At 37.3% G+C, this 18650-nt stretch overlaps 1 protein-coding gene and 28 non-coding genes across 29 annotated transcripts; 2 read left to right on the top strand and 27 right to left on the bottom strand.

Annotated features, from left to right (window-relative positions):
• Nucleotides 1–291: 291 nt before the first annotated feature.
• Nucleotides 292–410, bottom strand: LOC121530094. The gene has a single exon (XR_005993776.1). It is a non-coding gene; the product is annotated as a 5S ribosomal RNA (ribosomal RNA).
• A 290-nt stretch (nucleotides 411–700) lies between these two features.
• Nucleotides 701–819, bottom strand: LOC121530093. The gene has a single exon (XR_005993775.1). It is a non-coding gene; the product is annotated as a 5S ribosomal RNA (ribosomal RNA).
• A 291-nt stretch (nucleotides 820–1110) lies between these two features.
• On the bottom strand, nucleotides 1111–1229 carry LOC121530092. The gene has a single exon (XR_005993774.1). It is a non-coding gene; the product is annotated as a 5S ribosomal RNA (ribosomal RNA).
• A 290-nt stretch (nucleotides 1230–1519) lies between these two features.
• Nucleotides 1520–1638, bottom strand: LOC121530091. Its single transcript, XR_005993773.1, has one exon. It is a non-coding gene; the product is annotated as a 5S ribosomal RNA (ribosomal RNA).
• A 290-nt stretch (nucleotides 1639–1928) lies between these two features.
• Nucleotides 1929–2047, bottom strand: LOC121530090. Its single transcript, XR_005993772.1, has one exon. It is a non-coding gene; the product is annotated as a 5S ribosomal RNA (ribosomal RNA).
• Nucleotides 2048–2340: 293 nt separating this feature from the next.
• Nucleotides 2341–2459, bottom strand: LOC121530089. Its single transcript, XR_005993771.1, has one exon. It is a non-coding gene; the product is annotated as a 5S ribosomal RNA (ribosomal RNA).
• A 291-nt stretch (nucleotides 2460–2750) lies between these two features.
• LOC121530088 lies at nucleotides 2751–2869 on the bottom strand. The gene has a single exon (XR_005993770.1). It is a non-coding gene; the product is annotated as a 5S ribosomal RNA (ribosomal RNA).
• A 291-nt stretch (nucleotides 2870–3160) lies between these two features.
• Nucleotides 3161–3279, bottom strand: LOC121530087. Its single transcript, XR_005993769.1, has one exon. It is a non-coding gene; the product is annotated as a 5S ribosomal RNA (ribosomal RNA).
• A 293-nt stretch (nucleotides 3280–3572) lies between these two features.
• On the bottom strand, nucleotides 3573–3691 carry LOC121530085. The gene has a single exon (XR_005993767.1). It is a non-coding gene; the product is annotated as a 5S ribosomal RNA (ribosomal RNA).
• Nucleotides 3692–3982: 291 nt separating this feature from the next.
• On the bottom strand, nucleotides 3983–4101 carry LOC121530084. The gene has a single exon (XR_005993766.1). It is a non-coding gene; the product is annotated as a 5S ribosomal RNA (ribosomal RNA).
• Nucleotides 4102–4393: 292 nt separating this feature from the next.
• On the bottom strand, nucleotides 4394–4512 carry LOC121530083. The gene has a single exon (XR_005993765.1). It is a non-coding gene; the product is annotated as a 5S ribosomal RNA (ribosomal RNA).
• A 292-nt stretch (nucleotides 4513–4804) lies between these two features.
• LOC121530082 lies at nucleotides 4805–4923 on the bottom strand. Its single transcript, XR_005993764.1, has one exon. It is a non-coding gene; the product is annotated as a 5S ribosomal RNA (ribosomal RNA).
• Nucleotides 4924–5215: 292 nt separating this feature from the next.
• On the bottom strand, nucleotides 5216–5334 carry LOC121530081. The gene has a single exon (XR_005993763.1). It is a non-coding gene; the product is annotated as a 5S ribosomal RNA (ribosomal RNA).
• A 290-nt stretch (nucleotides 5335–5624) lies between these two features.
• Nucleotides 5625–5743, bottom strand: LOC121530080. The gene has a single exon (XR_005993762.1). It is a non-coding gene; the product is annotated as a 5S ribosomal RNA (ribosomal RNA).
• A 292-nt stretch (nucleotides 5744–6035) lies between these two features.
• LOC121530079 lies at nucleotides 6036–6154 on the bottom strand. The gene has a single exon (XR_005993761.1). It is a non-coding gene; the product is annotated as a 5S ribosomal RNA (ribosomal RNA).
• A 290-nt stretch (nucleotides 6155–6444) lies between these two features.
• Nucleotides 6445–6563, bottom strand: LOC121530078. The gene has a single exon (XR_005993760.1). It is a non-coding gene; the product is annotated as a 5S ribosomal RNA (ribosomal RNA).
• Nucleotides 6564–6855: 292 nt separating this feature from the next.
• LOC121530077 lies at nucleotides 6856–6974 on the bottom strand. The gene has a single exon (XR_005993759.1). It is a non-coding gene; the product is annotated as a 5S ribosomal RNA (ribosomal RNA).
• Nucleotides 6975–7265: 291 nt separating this feature from the next.
• Nucleotides 7266–7384, bottom strand: LOC121530076. The gene has a single exon (XR_005993758.1). It is a non-coding gene; the product is annotated as a 5S ribosomal RNA (ribosomal RNA).
• A 291-nt stretch (nucleotides 7385–7675) lies between these two features.
• LOC121530101 lies at nucleotides 7676–7794 on the bottom strand. Its single transcript, XR_005993783.1, has one exon. It is a non-coding gene; the product is annotated as a 5S ribosomal RNA (ribosomal RNA).
• A 292-nt stretch (nucleotides 7795–8086) lies between these two features.
• LOC121530100 lies at nucleotides 8087–8205 on the bottom strand. The gene has a single exon (XR_005993782.1). It is a non-coding gene; the product is annotated as a 5S ribosomal RNA (ribosomal RNA).
• A 292-nt stretch (nucleotides 8206–8497) lies between these two features.
• Nucleotides 8498–8617, bottom strand: LOC121530099. The gene has a single exon (XR_005993781.1). It is a non-coding gene; the product is annotated as a 5S ribosomal RNA (ribosomal RNA).
• Nucleotides 8618–8906: 289 nt separating this feature from the next.
• On the bottom strand, nucleotides 8907–9025 carry LOC121530097. The gene has a single exon (XR_005993779.1). It is a non-coding gene; the product is annotated as a 5S ribosomal RNA (ribosomal RNA).
• Nucleotides 9026–9314: 289 nt separating this feature from the next.
• LOC121530086 lies at nucleotides 9315–9433 on the bottom strand. Its single transcript, XR_005993768.1, has one exon. It is a non-coding gene; the product is annotated as a 5S ribosomal RNA (ribosomal RNA).
• A 290-nt stretch (nucleotides 9434–9723) lies between these two features.
• On the bottom strand, nucleotides 9724–9842 carry LOC121530075. The gene has a single exon (XR_005993757.1). It is a non-coding gene; the product is annotated as a 5S ribosomal RNA (ribosomal RNA).
• A 616-nt stretch (nucleotides 9843–10458) lies between these two features.
• Nucleotides 10459–12582, bottom strand: LOC108110338 (probable cytochrome P450 6w1). Its single transcript, XM_041818493.1, is given in 3 exon segments — nucleotides 10459–10500; nucleotides 11200–11976; nucleotides 12121–12582. Coding segments are annotated over 3 exon segments (1281 nt in total).
• A 1253-nt stretch (nucleotides 12583–13835) lies between these two features.
• Trnar-acg lies at nucleotides 13836–13908 on the bottom strand. Its single transcript has one exon. It is a non-coding gene; the product is annotated as a tRNA-Arg (tRNA).
• A 116-nt stretch (nucleotides 13909–14024) lies between these two features.
• Nucleotides 14025–14097, top strand: Trnak-cuu. Its single transcript has one exon. It is a non-coding gene; the product is annotated as a tRNA-Lys (tRNA).
• Nucleotides 14098–14400: 303 nt separating this feature from the next.
• Nucleotides 14401–14473, bottom strand: Trnar-acg. Its single transcript has one exon. It is a non-coding gene; the product is annotated as a tRNA-Arg (tRNA).
• Nucleotides 14474–17583: 3110 nt separating this feature from the next.
• Trnai-aau lies at nucleotides 17584–17657 on the top strand. The gene has a single exon. It is a non-coding gene; the product is annotated as a tRNA-Ile (tRNA).
• Nucleotides 17658–18650: the final 993 nt, after the last annotated feature.

Raw genomic sequence — 18650 nt, 5'->3', positions numbered from 1 at the left:
GAAAATCGACGGGCTAAGCGTTGGCCTTATACTCCGAACTAGAGACTGCCTTTGCCTATACTTAAACCATTTTCTAACCAAGACAACATTTAACTTGCCTTTATTTTATTTTCGAAACATTAAAACATTGAAACAGTTTTGCTCCATATATCAGTGGAAGAAAAAATACTTTGGAAATAAACTTTGAAGATTTAAATCAAGTTTTCATTTGATTTTGGAATAAATTGCTATTTGAAATGCTTTAAAAAAACACCTCAAAAAAAAAAAAAAAAGCCAAAAAGTTGTTGACGAAGCCAACAACACGCGGTGTTCCCAAGCGGTCCCCCATCTAAGTACTAACCGCGCCCGACGCTGCTTAATTTCGGTGATCGGACGAGAACCGATGTGTTCAGCGTGGTATGGTCGTTGGCGAAAATCGACGGGCTAAGCGTTGGCCTTATACTCCGAACTAGAGACTGCCTTTGCCTATACTTAAACCATTTTCTAACCAAGACAACATTTAACTTGCCTTTATTTTATTTTCGAAACATTAAAACATTGAAACAGTTTTGCTCCATATATCAGTGGAAGAAAAAATACTTTGGAAATAAACTTTGAAGATTTAAATCAAGTTTTCATTTGATTTTGGAATAAATTGCTATTTGAAATGCTTTAAAAAAACACCTCAAAAAAAAAAAAAAAGCCAAAAAGTTGTTGACGAAGCCAACAACACGCGGTGTTCCCAAGCGGTCCCCCATCTAAGTACTAACCGCGCCCGACGCTGCTTAATTTCGGTGATCGGACGAGAACCGATGTGTTCAGCGTGGTATGGTCGTTGGCGAAAATCGACGGGCTAAGCGTTGGCCTTATACTCCGAACTAGAGACTGCCTTTGCCTATATTTAAACCATTTTCTAACCAAGACAACATTTAACTTGCCTTTATTTTATTTTCGAAACATTAAAACATTGAAACAGTTTTGCTCCATATATCAGTGGAAGAAAAAATACTTTGGAAATAAACTTTGAAGATTTAAATCAAGTTTTCATTTGATTTTGGAATAAATTGCTATTTGAAATGCTTTAAAAAAACCCCTCAAAAAAAAAAAAAAGGGCCAAAAAGTTGTTGACGAAGCCAACAACACGCGGTGTTCCCAAGCGGTCCCCCATCTAAGTACTAACCGCGCCCGACGCTGCTTAATTTCGGTGATCGGACGAGAACCGATGTGTTCAGCGTGGTATGGTCGTTGGCGAAAATCGACGGGCTAAGCGTTGGCCTTATACTCCGAACTAGAGACTGCCTTTGCCTATACTTAAACCATTTTCTAACCAAGACAACATTTAACTTGCCTTTATTTTATTTTCGAAACATTAAAACATTGAAACAGTTTTGCTCCATATATCAGTGGAAGAAAAAATACTTTGGAAATAAACTTTGAAGATTTAAATCAAGTTTTCATTTGATTTTGGAATAAATTGCTATTTGAAATGCTTTAAAAAAACACCTCAAAAAAAAAAAAAAGGGCCAAAAGTTGTTGACGAAGCCAACAACACGCGGTGTTCCCAAGCGGTCCCCCATCTAAGTACTAACCGCGCCCGACGCTGCTTAATTTCGGTGATCGGACGAGAACCGATGTGTTCAGCGTGGTATGGTCGTTGGCGAAAATCGACGGGCTAAGCGTTGGCCTTATACTCCGAACTAGAGACTGCCTTTGCCTATACTTAAACCATTTTCTAACCAAGACAACATTTAACTTGCCTTTATTTTATTTTCGAAACATTAAAACATTGAAACAGTTTTGCTCCATATATCAGTGGAAGAAAAAATACTTTGGAAATAAACTTTGAAGATTTAAATCAAGTTTTCATTTGATTTTGGAATAAATTGCTATTTGAAATGCTTTAAAAAAACACCTCAAAAAAAAAAAAAGGGCCAAAAAGTTGTTGACGAAGCCAACAACACGCGGTGTTCCCAAGCGGTCCCCCATCTAAGTACTAACCGCGCCCGACGCTGCTTAATTTCGGTGATCGGACGAGAACCGATGTGTTCAGCGTGGTATGGTCGTTGGCGAAAATCGACGGGCTAAGCGTTGGCCTTATACTCCGAACTAGAGACTGCCTTTGCCTATACTTAAACCATTTTCTAACCAAGACAACATTTAACTTGCCTTTATTTTATTTTCGAAACATTAAAACATTGAAACAGTTTTGCTCCATATATCAGTGGAAGAAAAAATACTTTGGAAATAAACTTTGAAGATTTAAATCAAGTTTTCATTTGATTTTGGAATAAATTGCTATTTGAAATGCTTTAAAAAAAACACCTCAAAAAAAAAAAAAAAGGGCCAAAAAGTTGTTGACGAAGCCAACAACACGCGGTGTTCCCAAGCGGTCCCCCATCTAAGTACTAACCGCGCCCGACGCTGCTTAATTTCGGTGATCGGACGAGAACCGATGTGTTCAGCGTGGTATGGTCGTTGGCGAAAATCGACGGGCTAAGCGTTGGCCTTATACTCCGAACTAGAGACTGCCTTTGCCTATACTTAAACCATTTTCTAACCAAGACAACATTTAACTTGCCTTTATTTTATTTTCGAAACATTAAAACATTGAAACAGTTTTGCTCCATATATCAGTGGAAGAAAAAATACTTTGGAAATAAACTTTGAAGATTTAAATCAAGTTTTCATTTGATTTTGGAATAAATTGCTATTTGAAATGCTTTAAAAAAACACCTCAAAAAAAAAAAAAAGGGCCAAAAAGTTGTTGACGAAGCCAACAACACGCGGTGTTCCCAAGCGGTCCCCCATCTAAGTACTAACCGCGCCCGACGCTGCTTAATTTCGGTGATCGGACGAGAACCGATGTGTTCAGCGTGGTATGGTCGTTGGCGAAAATCGACGGGCTAAGCGTTGGCCTTATACTCCGAACTAGAGACTGCCTTTGCCTATACTTAAACCATTTTCTAACCAAGACAACATTTAACTTGCCTTTATTTTATTTTCGAAACATTAAAACATTGAAACAGTTTTGCTCCATATATCAGTGGAAGAAAAAATACTTTGGAAATAAACTTTGAAGATTTAAATCAAGTTTTCATTTGATTTTGGAATAAATTGCTATTTGAAATGCTTTAAAAAAACACCTCAAAAAAAAAAAAAAGGGCCAAAAAGTTGTTGACGAAGCCAACAACACGCGGTGTTCCCAAGCGGTCCCCCATCTAAGTACTAACCGCGCCCGACGCTGCTTAATTTCGGTGATCGGACGAGAACCGATGTGTTCAGCGTGGTATGGTCGTTGGCGAAAATCGACGGGCTAAGCGTTGGCCTTATACTCCGAACTAGAGACTGCCTTTGCCTATACTTAAACCATTTTCTAACCAAGACAACATTTAACTTGCCTTTATTTTATTTTCGAAACATTAAAACATTGAAACAGTTTTGCTCCATATATCAGTGGAAGAAAAAATACTTTGGAAATAAACTTTGAAGATTTAAATCAAGTTTTCATTTGATTTTGGAATAAATTGCTATTTGAAATGCTTTAAAAAAAACACCTCAAAAAAAAAAAAAAAGGGCCAAAAAGTTGTTGACGAAGCCAACAACACGCGGTGTTCCCAAGCGGTCCCCCATCTAAGTACTAACCGCGCCCGACGCTGCTTAATTTCGGTGATCGGACGAGAACCGATGTGTTCAGCGTGGTATGGTCGTTGGCGAAAATCGACGGGCTAAGCGTTGGCCTTATACTCCGAACTAGAGACTGCCTTTGCCTATACTTAAACCATTTTCTAACCAAGACAACATTTAACTTGCCTTTATTTTATTTTCGAAACATTAAAACATTGAAACAGTTTTGCTCCATATATCAGTGGAAGAAAAAATACTTTGGAAATAAACTTTGAAGATTTAAATCAAGTTTTCATTTGATTTTGGAATAAATTGCTATTTGAAATGCTTTAAAAAAACACCTCAAAAAAAAAAAAAAAGGCCAAAAAGTTGTTGACGAAGCCAACAACACGCGGTGTTCCCAAGCGGTCCCCCATCTAAGTACTAACCGCGCCCGACGCTGCTTAATTTCGGTGATCGGACGAGAACCGATGTGTTCAGCGTGGTATGGTCGTTGGCGAAAATCGACGGGCTAAGCGTTGGCCTTATACTCCGAACTAGAGACTGCCTTTGCCTATACTTAAACCATTTTCTAACCAAGACAACATTTAACTTGCCTTTATTTTATTTTCGAAACATTAAAACATTGAAACAGTTTTGCTCCATATATCAGTGGAAGAAAAAATACTTTGGAAATAAACTTTGAAGATTTAAATCAAGTTTTCATTTGATTTTGGAATAAATTGCTATTTGAAATGCTTTAAAAAAACACCTCAAAAAAAAAAAAAAAGGGCCAAAAAGTTGTTGACGAAGCCAACAACACGCGGTGTTCCCAAGCGGTCCCCCATCTAAGTACTAACCGCGCCCGACGCTGCTTAATTTCGGTGATCGGACGAGAACCGATGTGTTCAGCGTGGTATGGTCGTTGGCGAAAATCGACGGGCTAAGCGTTGGCCTTATACTCCGAACTAGAGACTGCCTTTGCCTATACTTAAACCATTTTCTAACCAAGACAACATTTAACTTGCCTTTATTTTTATTTTCGAAACATTAAAACATTGAAACAGTTTTGCTCCATATATCAGTGGAAGAAAAAATACTTTGGAAATAAACTTTGAAGATTTAAATCAAGTTTTCATTTGATTTTGGAATAAATTGCTATTTGAAATGCTTTAAAAAAACACCTCAAAAAAAAAAAAAAGGGCCAAAAAGTTGTTGACGAAGCCAACAACACGCGGTGTTCCCAAGCGGTCCCCCATCTAAGTACTAACCGCGCCCGACGCTGCTTAATTTCGGTGATCGGACGAGAACCGATGTGTTCAGCGTGGTATGGTCGTTGGCGAAAATCGACGGGCTAAGCGTTGGCCTTATACTCCGAACTAGAGACTGCCTTTGCCTATACTTAAACCATTTTCTAACCAAGACAACATTTAACTTGCCTTTATTTTATTTTCGAAACATTAAAACATTGAAACAGTTTTGCTCCATATATCAGTGGAAGAAAAAATACTTTGGAAATAAACTTTGAAGATTTAAATCAAGTTTTCATTTGATTTTGGAATAAATTGCTATTTGAAATGCTTTTTAAAAACACACCCCAAAAAAAAAAAAAGGGCCAAAAAGTTGTTGACGAAGCCAACAACACGCGGTGTTCCCAAGCGGTCCCCCATCTAAGTACTAACCGCGCCCGACGCTGCTTAATTTCGGTGATCGGACGAGAACCGATGTGTTCAGCGTGGTATGGTCGTTGGCGAAAATCGACGGGCTAAGCGTTGGCCTTATACTCCGAACTAGAGACTGCCTTTGCCTATACTTAAACCATTTTCTAACCAAGACAACATTTAACTTGCCTTTATTTTATTTTCGAAACATTAAAACATTGAAACAGTTTTGCTCCATATATCAGTGGAAGAAAAATACTTTGGAAATAAACTTTGAAGATTTAAATCAAGTTTTCATTTGATTTTGGAATAAATTGCTATTTGAAATGCTTTAAAAAAACACCTCAAAAAAAAAAAAAAGGGCCAAAAAGTTGTTGACGAAGCCAACAACACGCGGTGTTCCCAAGCGGTCCCCCATCTAAGTACTAACCGCGCCCGACGCTGCTTAATTTCGGTGATCGGACGAGAACCGATGTGTTCAGCGTGGTATGGTCGTTGGCGAAAATCGACGGGCTAAGCGTTGGCCTTATACTCCGAACTAGAGACTGCCTTTGCCTATACTTAAACCATTTTCTAACCAAGACAACATTTAACTTGCCTTTATTTTATTTTCGAAACATTAAAACATTGAAACAGTTTTGCTCCATATATCAGTGGAAGAAAAAATACTTTGGAAATAAACTTTGAAGATTTAAATCAAGTTTTCATTTGATTTTGGAATAAATTGCTATTTGAAATGCTTTAAAAAAACACCTCAAAAAAAAAAAAAAAGGGCCAAAAAGTTGTTGACGAAGCCAACAACACGCGGTGTTCCCAAGCGGTCCCCCATCTAAGTACTAACCGCGCCCGACGCTGCTTAATTTCGGTGATCGGACGAGAACCGATGTGTTCAGCGTGGTATGGTCGTTGGCGAAAATCGACGGGCTAAGCGTTGGCCTTATACTCCGAACTAGAGACTGCCTTTGCCTATACTTAAACCATTTTCTAACCAAGACAACATTTAACTTGCCTTTATTTTATTTTCGAAACATTAAAACATTGAAACAGTTTTGCTCCATATATCAGTGGAAGAAAAAATACTTTGGAAATAAACTTTGAAGATTTAAATCAAGTTTTCATTTGATTTTGGAATAAATTGCTATTTGAAATGCTTTAAAAAAACACCTCAAAAAAAAAAAAAAGGCCAAAAAGTTGTTGACGAAGCCAACAACACGCGGTGTTCCCAAGCGGTCCCCCATCTAAGTACTAACCGCGCCCGACGCTGCTTAATTTCGGTGATCGGACGAGAACCGATGTGTTCAGCGTGGTATGGTCGTTGGCGAAAATCGACGGGCTAAGCGTTGGCCTTATACTCCGAACTAGAGACTGCCTTTGCCTATACTTAAACCATTTTCTAACCAAGACAACATTTAACTTGCCTTTATTTTATTTTCGAAACATTAAAACATTGAAACAGTTTTGCTCCATATATCAGTGGAAGAAAAAATACTTTGGAAATAAACTTTGAAGATTTAAATCAAGTTTTCATTTGATTTTGGAATAAATTGCTATTTGAAATGCTTTAAAAAAACACCTCAAAAAAAAAAAAAAAAGGCCAAAAAGTTGTTGACGAAGCCAACAACACGCGGTGTTCCCAAGCGGTCCCCCATCTAAGTACTAACCGCGCCCGACGCTGCTTAATTTCGGTGATCGGACGAGAACCGATGTGTTCAGCGTGGTATGGTCGTTGGCGAAAATCGACGGGCTAAGCGTTGGCCTTATACTCCGAACTAGAGACTGCCTTTGCCTATACTTAAACCATTTTCTAACCAAGACAACATTTAACTTGCCTTTATTTTATTTTCGAAACATTAAAACATTGAAACAGTTTTGCTCCATATATCAGTGGAAGAAAAAATACTTTGGAAATAAACTTTGAAGATTTAAATCAAGTTTTCATTTGATTTTGGAATAAATTGCTATTTGAAATGCTTTAAAAAAACACCTCAAAAAAAAAAAAAAGGGCCAAAAAGTTGTTGACGAAGCCAACAACACGCGGTGTTCCCAAGCGGTCCCCCATCTAAGTACTAACCGCGCCCGACGCTGCTTAATTTCGGTGATCGGACGAGAACCGATGTGTTCAGCGTGGTATGGTCGTTGGCGAAAATCGACGGGCTAAGCGTTGGCCTTATACTCCGAACTAGAGACTGCCTTTGCCTATACTTAAACCATTTTCTAACCAAGACAACATTTAACTTGCCTTTATTTTATTTTCGAAACATTAAAACATTGAAACAGTTTTGCTCCATATATCAGTGGAAGAAAAAATACTTTGGAAATAAACTTTGAAGATTTAAATCAAGTTTTCATTTGATTTTGGAATAAATTGCTATTTGAAATGCTTTAAAAAAACACCTCAAAAAAAAAAAAAAAGGCCAAAAAGTTGTTGACGAAGCCAACAACACGCGGTGTTCCCAAGCGGTCCCCCATCTAAGTACTAACCGCGCCCGACGCTGCTTAATTTCGGTGATCGGACGAGAACCGATGTGTTCAGCGTGGTATGGTCGTTGGCGAAAATCGACGGGCTAAGCGTTGGCCTTATACTCCGAACTAGAGACTGCCTTTGCCTATACTTAAACCATTTTCTAACCAAGACAACATTTAACTTGCCTTTATTTTATTTTCGAAACATTAAAACATTGAAACAGTTTTGCTCCATATATCAGTGGAAGAAAAAATACTTTGGAAATAAACTTTGAAGATTTAAATCAAGTTTTCATTTGATTTTGGAATAAATTGCTATTTGAAATGCTTTAAAAAAAACACCTCAAAAAAAAAAAAAAGGGCCAAAAAGTTGTTGACGAAGCCAACAACACGCGGTGTTCCCAAGCGGTCCCCCATCTAAGTACTAACCGCGCCCGACGCTGCTTAATTTCGGTGATCGGACGAGAACCGATGTGTTCAGCGTGGTATGGTCGTTGGCGAAAATCGACGGGCTAAGCGTTGGCCTTATACTCCGAACTAGAGACTGCCTTTGCCTATACTTAAACCATTTTCTAACCAAGACAACATTTAACTTGCCTTTATTTTATTTTCGAAACATTAAAACATTGAAACAGTTTTGCTCCATATATCAGTGGAAGAAAAAATACTTTGGAAATAAACTTTGAAGATTTAAATCAAGTTTTCATTTGATTTTGGAATAAATTGCTATTTGAAATGCTTTAAAAAAACACCTCAAAAAAAAAAAAAAAGGGCCAAAAAGTTGTTGACGAAGCCAACAACACGCGGTGTTCCCAAGCGGTCCCCCCATCTAAGTACTAACCGCGCCCGACGCTGCTTAATTTCGGTGATCGGACGAGAACCGATGTGTTCAGCGTGGTATGGTCGTTGGCGAAAATCGACGGGCTAAGCGTTGGCCTTATACTCCGAACTAGAGACTGCCTTTGCCTATACTTAAACCATTTTCTAACCAAGACAACATTTAACTTGCCTTTATTTTATTTTCGAAACATTAAAACATTGAAACAGTTTTGCTCCATATATCAGTGGAAGAAAAAATACTTTGGAAATAAACTTTGAAGATTTAAATCAAGTTTTCATTTGATTTTGGAATAAATTGCTATTTGAAATGCTTTAAAAAAACACCTCAAAAAAAAAAAAGGGCCAAAAAGTTGTTGACGAAGCCAACAACACGCGGTGTTCCCAAGCGGTCCCCCATCTAAGTACTAACCGCGCCCGACGCTGCTTAATTTCGGTGATCGGACGAGAACCGATGTGTTCAGCGTGGTATGGTCGTTGGCGAAAATCGACGGGCTAAGCGTTGGCCTTATACTCCGAACTAGAGACTGCCTTTGCCTATACTTAAACCATTTTCTAACCAAGACAACATTTAACTTGCCTTTATTTTATTTTCGAAACATTAAAACATTGAAACAGTTTTGCTCCATATATCAGTGGAAGAAAAAATACTTTGGAAATAAACTTTGAAGATTTAAATCAAGTTTTCATTTGATTTTGGAATAAATTGCTATTTGAAATGCTTTAAAAAAACACCTCAAAAAAAAAAAAGGGCCAAAAAGTTGTTGACGAAGCCAACAACACGCGGTGTTCCCAAGCGGTCCCCCATCTAAGTACTAACCGCGCCCGACGCTGCTTAATTTCGGTGATCGGACGAGAACCGATGTGTTCAGCGTGGTATGGTCGTTGGCGAAAATCGACGGGCTAAGCGTTGGCCTTATACTCCGAACTAGAGACTGCCTTTGCCTATACTTAAACCATTTTCTAACCAAGACAACATTTAACTTGCCTTTATTTTATTTTCGAAACATTAAAACATTGAAACAGTTTTGCTCCATATATCAGTGGAAGAAAAAATACTTTGGAAATAAACTTTGAAGATTTAAATCAAGTTTTCATTTGATTTTGGAATAAATTGCTATTTGAAATGCTTTAAAAAAAACACCTCAAAAAAAAAAAAAAAGCAAAAAGTTGTTGACGAAGCCAACAACACGCGGTGTTCCCAAGCGGTCCCCCATCTAAGTACTAACCGCGCCCGACGCTGCTTAATTTCGGTGATCGGACGAGAACCGATGTGTTCAGCGTGGTATGGTCGTTGGCGAAAATCGACGGGCTAAGCGTTGGCCTTATACTCCGAACTAGAGACTGCCTTTGCCTATACTTAAACCATTTTCTAACCAAGACAACATTTAACTTGCCTTTATTTTATTTTCGAAACATTAAAACATTGAAACAGTTTTGCTCCATATATCAGTGGAAGAAAAAATACTTTGGAAATAAACTTTGAAGATTTAAATCAAGTTTTCATTTGATTTTGGAATAAATTGCTATTTGAAATGCTTTAAAAAAAACACCTCAAAAAAAAAAAAAAAAAAAAGGCCAAAAAGTTGTTGACGAAGCCAACCCCCTTAAACCCCCCTGTGTGGGGGGGGTTTTTTGGGTTGTTTGGTTGTTTGGGGAAAGGTTTTTTTTTTTTCCCCCATCTTTTTCTTTTATTTATTTTTTTCATTTTATTTTATTTTCGAAACATTAAAACTTTATTGAATACAGTTTATTGGCTCCATAATATCAGTGGAAGAAAAATACTTTGGAAATAAACTTTGAAGATTTAAATCAAGTTTTCATTTGATTTTGGAATAGAATTGCTATTTGAAATGCTTTTAAAAAACAAAACTTCAAAAAAAAAAAAAAAGGCCAAAAGTTGTTGATCCATTTTTCAGCCAACAGGACACGCGGTGTTCGTTATGATAAAGTTATACTGGAATGCACGAAAAAATCAATGCGTAGTGTTCGTCTTGCTCGAAAAGTTTGTAGGCGAATTTCCCGCCGTTAAGGTGATTTAGACGAACGGGTCTCAGCGGCATGCACTCGAAGACTTTCTGGCCTTAATGCTCATTGCTCGTCAGATTCTGAGGCCCGAAATACCCTTTTCGCTTACGCTTAAGGATTTTATCATTTATTTACAAAAAATTAAATAGAACGAAAAACATAAATGATTTTCATAGGAAATTTTAATAAAAAGTTGAATTGCGATAAAAATAAAACTGCTTAAAAAATAAAAATTTCAATTTTATAATGTAACGAACATGTTTTATAAAGAAATGTACTTAAAATATCCTATTAAATTGTTGTTGATTTCTTATCGAACAATTAAAAGAGCAAAAAGATGAATTTTAGGAAAAACGTTTTTACAAAAATTTTTGTTGCAATAAAAATAGAAACCGTTTTGAAAAAAACAAATTTTAGTTTTGTATTACAATTTACACCTTTTAATAAAAAGAGTCATACAAAAACTTACCCAAACTTGACATTTTATTTTACACACTCACAACAGTTTTTTAAACTTTTAACTAGTCACTTGCAATTGTCAGCTTTATAGCATGTTTAATACTTTTTTGTATTCTGATTGGCATTTTTAATGAAACCTTTCATGCCATAAAATATTATACCAAAAAACCCGATGGATGGCCAGAGTGGACATGTAAATGGACATTCCGTGCGGTAGAACCATGTTGTGGTAAGGATCAAGGCTGAACCGTTCACCTTCATCCGGCTGAGAGCATTCTCGTTCTATGTACCCCACGATTGGATATTTCCTGAGTGTCTCGTTAACGACCTGAGACAGGTAGGGCATTTCCTGAATACGCTCGTAGCTGACATGGTCCTCGTCCCCAAAGAAGCCGGAGATTTCCTGCCGCAGGCGTTGCTGCAGTTTATCGTTCCTGGGCAACTCGTAAAGCGCCAGAGTCATTGTAGAAGAGCTGGTTTCGAAGCCGGCTGTCTGGAAAATGGCCGCCTGGGCCGCCAAGTAGTCCAGATCAATAGTCTTCGACGACTCCTCGGAATCCGCGGCAGCCTCCCGCTTTATAGCTAGAAGGATATCGACAAGATCATTCCTCTTTTGGCCGGTTCTCTCGCGCTCCGTCAGAACATAGTTAATGCTGCTCCGGATGAACTTCGTTGTTTCCTTTGAAAAAAGCTTCACACGCGCCAGCGGCGCCAATGCCGGAAGCATGAAAATGATGGCAAAGTCAATTGCTCGACCCAAGGTCAACGAGAAAATAGCCTTATTGTGGTAGAAGAATTCGCTCCTGGCATTCTGCAAAGCATTGGCCTCTAGACCAAAGGCAATAGTGGCTATCAGGTCAGTGGTAAAGCGAGCGCACAGATCCTTAACCTGGATGTTTGAACCGCTGCCAAGACGTTCAGCACTATCCTCAAGGTTTTTTCCAATCTGCAAAAATTATTCAAATTTAAGTAAAATACAATAACGATAAACAGATCAAGAACGTGCACTAATTAAATTCAATTATAAGTTCCAAATAATTATTCTTCTCATTGTTCGATAGAAGATAACATGTCCGGTTTTTACACTCACCTTCACCATCAGGGGATACATTTGCTTGATCTTGCCAGTGGTAAAGACCGGAGAGATCTTGGTTCGTAACTCCCTCCAAGCCGGGCTGCGAGCGAAGAAGAGGTTGTTGAATCCAAGAGCGTCATTGTGCGGGTTCGTTTGAAGTACGCGGTTGTTAAAGTATTGGAACTTCTTGATCATCACCGTTTTGATCAGGTCTAGATCGCGAATGACCAGAGCAGGGCGAAATGCCATGTACACACCAACGAATGGTTCATTTTCGAAGCCCGGAGCTTGGTGAAACTTTTGGATCTTTTCGAAGAACGGCACTCGGCCGGTTAGAAACTCGCGGGTGTTACCCAGAACGGGCAGCGATCGAATGCATTTCATCCCATGGCGCTACCAAAATGAATATGTCCGTTTTTGCCAAATATAAAAAACTATCGCTAATGTTCCGAAAAGAAATAGTAGTTCGGTCGACATGTTAGGAGCTTCGGAATCAAGGTGCTACTATACATGCGACCTCTTCGTTAAGCGCTTTTAAGCGATCGCCAGCGAGCAGGCAAAGTGTAGATGCTCTGAGACTATTGATTTTGAATGTTGTCGCTATAACAAGGGCGAACGATATAAAAAGATAACACTTTTAAAAATTTAGACTGACATTAGGGTAATCTTTCATTTCAAATTTATAAGCGAAGAGGAAAAAGTTACTTCTGAAGTATTATTGCAAGGTCAATAAAACATTGATATTATTCTTAAAATTTTAAAAACTCCAAAGTTTTTCCTAATGTAATTGAATTAAAATGTATTCAAGTGTTTTTGTTTCTTATTTATAAAGCATTTTTAATTAAATATATTTTCCACTTTTTTTTAAGTAGAAAAGTAGTAGAAGAGAGTAGAGTAGAGAGTATAAAACGAATAAAATGTATATATAACCAACACAGTCCGATTTTTTCCCGTGAATAAATACCCCAAACATGATAAAAGTATTTAAAGCGCAATTTAATGTTTAACACGGCAAATATGGCTCAAGTTTTCTTTGCTTAGGCTTCGTGACGTAAGCAAAACGTTCAATGAATCGCGAGTTGAGCCGATGCGAACTTAGATTTGATTTAAACGAGTCAGCGTGCGCTGTTAGACTTAAGCAAGCGTTGAGGGAACTCCCAGACCAGTATTATCGGAGTATAAGCGAACTGAAAGTGTTTGCTAGGCTGTGTTATCATCGATATATAATATATTATTTTGTTTGATCAAAAGCTGTTTGTCTTCTGTCCGGAACCGGTACGAGTTATCTGACTTCGCTTACACCCTTATATGCTCTTTTGTATCTAATGAAAAAACTCCCATGAAAGTACTAATCCGCGCAATCAAATTTATGTGGTGTTCTGGTAATTGGTAATTGTGGTAATTGAATATTATATTTGGGAACCTTTATATATAATATTCTTGTTATTATAAATAGCAATATATTATGTTATATGTTATCAAATAAATATTAATTCAATTGTACTCAACACATTTGTTATTTATTGCTTACAGTATTAAATTAGTTAATACATTTTTTGTCCTTATTCCTCTTTTTCCTTCAATTATAAAGGGTCCTTCTTAAATTAGGTTATTTTGTGGTTCAATTGTGTTAAAAAGCTAATCCATTACATTGATTAAAGTTTTTGGCCAGTTTTGTTTTCGAATCATTTTTAAAATGGCAAAACAAACTAAGTTTCATAAAAAAGAATCGATCCTGCCAGGAGTCGAACCTGGAATCTTCTGATCCGTAGTCAGACGCGTTATCCATTGCGCCACAGGACCGCGCTGCTGCGAATTGTCTAAAAGTCATAAAGAAATCATTCTTTCAATAAGTAATTTTTTTCAGACCTGTTTTAAGCGTGCTAGCTCAAATATAACATTGTTGAACTTTACCGCAAGCCCGGCTAGCTCAGTCGGTAGAGCATGAGACTCTTAATCTCAGGGTCGTGGGTTCGAGCCCCACGTTGGGCGGAATGAGATTTTTTGCAACTATTATTAAATATTAAAGTATTAAATATTTTTTTGTTTTTCATATATACCATTCTGAGTACTTAAGATAAAAATGACTATTAACCGATTTTATTAACATTCTTCTGGAAATTGACGTTTTGCAGCTATCTCTTTGTAAAATTTATGTTAATGGTTGCGTGAGGCTTTTAGCCCGAAATATCGGTACGTCTATAGGCATTGCGGTAAAATACTACTCGTATAAACAAAATAATTCTGAATGGTCGATAACCCAAATGGATAGAACTAACTAATAAAAATAAGCATCGATCCTGCCAGGAGTCGAACCTGGAATCTTCTGATCCGTAGTCAGACGCGTTATCCATTGCGCCACAGGACCACACAGCTCAGTGATGTCAAAATCTGCTTCCATAATAGGTAAGTTTTTGTGCAACTTTTGCACACCTTTATCGACATTTTTTTTGAAGCAATATTTTAATTTTCTCTTAGAACTTGATTCTCTTTGCTGACAAAAGATACCTTCAATTTAATTATTTTTTTTATAAATATCTATTAGACTTATTTTGTACAGTAAGCGCTATTTTATTGAAAATTGAATTGAAATTTCATAGTTTTAATCCGATGAATGCTTTTATCCCATTATCTTCTATCTTATAAGGATTAGTATTCATTTTCATTTATATTTTTCGTACAAAATTCGTTATTTTGAAAAATACTTAAAAATATAAATTCCGTAGAAAAACAGTGTAGCTTTTTGCATTCAAAACGAAATGCATTTAAAGAATGCAACTCCACCCCCTCTGCGAGACCAAAGTCTACAGCGACGCCAGCGCGCCGTCGGCAGCGAGTCAAAGCGTCACTAGAGAGGGAGAAAATCAGTGGGTCTCAGTCCGTGAGTGACTTTCGAAGTGTTCAGTTCCCGAGTGCGGAACTCGCAAATATTGGCAACTCAATAGTCCAATCTGCCGACGCAAAATACGTGTTTTTAGGTTTATGAAACTTTTTAAGGCCAATCGACATTGTGGTCCTGCAAAATACTACCGGAATATACGCTTAAAAAGCGCCAACATTATTGTTCGTGGGTGTATCGTACGTATGTGTGTAGTGAGTGTGCAATGAAAAAATGCAAGCGAGGAGTGGCACAAGTAAACAGAATTTGTGTTCAGCTCCGGTAAGTTGCAGCTTAAAACGCGTAAATCAACAAAATATATCCGACATTTGCATCTTTCTTTCTTTTGGCGTTTTTCATCTTCTCGGCGCTTCGTTAACTCTGTTTTTCACATGCTTTTTTGTTTTCATCATCTGCTTCGGCTGGAGCACCGAATAGGAAGTCAAAACGAAATACCGAAAGCCCAAAGATTGGGGCAAGCAGACCCCGTCGCCGTTTTTCCCCTTTTGCTTTTATTATTGTTATATTGTTGTTGTTTGTTTAGCTGTCGTTTTTGCTTTCCACTAATGTACATAGGCCCGTATGTGTGTTGGTGTGAGCTTGTGGTTCTCTCTCTCTGTCACTTAAGTTTACTCTCTTCTCTCTCCCTATGTGTCTTTGTAGGCCTCGGGAGAAGACCTACTGCCTCTGCCAGCGTCGCCACTAACTCGTTTAGCGTATATGTTATTTAATGTTAATGTAGGTCTACCATAAAAACCTACTAAAAATATGAAAATACGAGGGCCATCTAACAATGTATATTTTATCCACTATTGTATGTAATGCTATTTTTTTTTAACAATTTAACTTTGCTTTGCTTAGAAGACACCAAACGCATAAACAAAATAATGTTAAAAGGAAAAATAAAAAATCGAATCTTTAGTTTACACATGATTGACACCGTACATGCACATATACTTTCATATAAGCAACTGCATACTTACATGTATGTACATACATATATGTACATATGTTCCTGGGTTGTAATTTTATTTAACTAAAAAGAACAACTTTAAAAAAAAAAAAATTATAAATTTCAATAAAAAAAGTGTATTATAAATATTTTAAATTCTTAACAATTTCTTTTTCGTAAGAAGCTCAAAATTTGTATGCTCCTCAGGACAACATAATTTGAAAAAGTCTTGTTTGTCAAATAATATATGTACATATGTATGTACATCGGTAGAATATTAGTTATACGTATAGATGTAGATAATATTATTATTTTAAAAAAAGTGTGTCCTGTTATAAAAGGTATAAGTATAAACATTTATTTATGGTCAGTATAATAGCATAGTGCCGTGGCCGTCTGTCCGTATGTAACTTAATGGAAAATGAAATATTGGATAAATAAAAATTTTAAAATTAAATTACATTTTTTAACACTCCTTTCTAACCTTCTACATAAACATAAATTTCATACAAAATAAATTTTAGAAATACATAACTACATATGCACATATACAACAATATAAGTCTTATTTTTGTTAACACTCCTTACGCATAAAATGATAATATTTTGTTAGTCCTATGGCTTTTTTAACTCTGAACAAAATTTGGTTGTAAATTTCAGTAACTGGAAAAAAACGATATTTTTGTGTTGTTTTTAGCCCTAATAATCTGCTTAGTGGACTGCGGAGAAAAAGTCTAACAGGCCGAGAAGCATCGTCGTACCCTTTGGGCTGAAACTTCATCAAAAGACTCTTCTGCGAGCATTCGTTGAAAGCGAAAATAGCGCAGAGAATGGTGCTGAAGCAGAGTTTTCGACGCGCGCTCTGCCTGTCTTAAATGTATCTTGCAGATACATATCTAAAAACTGCCACATAGAATGTAGTAGAACCAGACACTAGCAACTAAATATAATGCGCGCGCTCACACCAATGCAGTTTCTTGAAATATCCCGTCTGCTGTTGGGCCGCTTGCAATTTCATTTTCATTGCAACTTCATGCCCCTGACATCAGACTGAATGCCTAAATGTCCGTCCTCTGCCCCTGGCGCTGTAACTGCCGCTGCAATTCTGCAACGTTTTTAGCTTACCATCTTTTGCAGCCTTTTGCGCTGTCTGCCAGTTTCTACGCTCATTCTTCGGCAATTGAAGTTCTTTATCCCCACCCCCCGTGTTTTTTTCTTGTGAGTGCGAGTGGGGGAGCTGCTTGCCCTAACCTACACTACAGCAAACTTATTGCGTCGGCTCGTTCCAAGACGGAGCCCTCATATCGCTGTATTTGTATCTATGCGGCATACATTCTTCTCAATATCTTTCCTACTGTCCTTGCTTCACTTCTTTCATTTCGTCATTAGTTTCTCATGCTTCGCCTTTTTATCGTGTGTGAAAACACGTTTCATTGATGCATTTTCCACCTCAGAAGAGCTAAATGGTTGACTTCCATTGTTTTACAGAGCCCATGTCCTCTTCAATTCAGTGAAAAGTCTCAGTAGCGCGCGATCGGTTCAAAGTACAATAAGAAACTTAAATAGACAATTAACTAAGAAATCTTAAAGGTATGTTTGGAAAATTAAATTTTAAGCTGAAAGGAAACTGTACCTTTGGTTTTGTATAGGCCCATTAGCTCAGTTGGTTAGAGCGTCGTGCTAATAACGCGAAGGTCGCGGGTTCGATCCCCTCATGGGCCAATCCTCTTTTGTTATTTTATATATTCCGGTTATTTTTTCCTTCTAAATATTAAGTTCTAAGTTTAACAACAAAATTTTAAACAAGAGGAAACGCTATAGTCGAGTGCCGCGACTATAAAATACCCGTTACTGTTTTGCACAATTTTAAAATATTAATTTTGCTAGTGGAAATTCACAAGGCGCCACCTACCGTCAGTAGAAACATGTTGAGTAATTGATAGTGACGTCACAAACCATGTGAGGCCTTATAAGCTAAATTTCTTCATAAATAGCGAAATAATGTTCCGATTTCAAAAATTGTTGATAAATCGATAGATATTAACAAAAATAAGTTATACAAGGTAAAAATATTATAATATTATAGACGCCACAGTTTTCCGCGGTTTGTAGGCGTAAGAGTGGGCGTGGCCGGATGAAAACTCGTGACAAGTTGCAGTGGCATCTCATTCTTAAGCACAACTTTCTAGCTTTTATAGTTTCCGAGATTTTTGAATTTTTGGTTTTTCTGTTTTTTTTTGGTGTGGGTTAGGGTTGACAAAGATTCTGACAAGTCATTGCTTTTTCTTGTTTTGAGCTTTTTACGCCCAGATCTCCTGCAAAAGGTGGACCATACCGGAGCAGCATTAGTTTGCGCAAGGTCACGCCCAAAATATAATTTTCCAGTAATGCATATACAAATTCATGCATCTTAAGAGAAACAAAACAAGAGGAAACGCTATAGTCGAGTGCCGCGACTATAAGATACCCGTTACTGTTTTACACAATTTTAAAGGATTCATTTTCTTAGGGGAAATTCCCCCACGCGCAACCTATTGTCGGAGAAAGAACGTTGAGTAACTGATAGTGACGTCACTGCCCATGTGAGGCCTTATAACCTAAATTTCTTCATAAGTAGCGAAATAATGTTCCGATTTGAAAAATCTTTGGTAAATCGATAGATATTAACAGAAATAAGCTATACAACGTCAAACGAAGGCATTTATAATATTATTA

Source organism: Drosophila eugracilis, unplaced genomic scaffold, assembly GCF_018153835.1.
Source record: "Drosophila eugracilis isolate 14026-0451.02 unplaced genomic scaffold, ASM1815383v1 contig_2171, whole genome shotgun sequence".
Taxonomy (NCBI): Eukaryota; Metazoa; Arthropoda; class Insecta; order Diptera; family Drosophilidae; genus Drosophila; species Drosophila eugracilis.
This window is presented reverse-complemented; position numbering and strand designations above follow the sequence as displayed.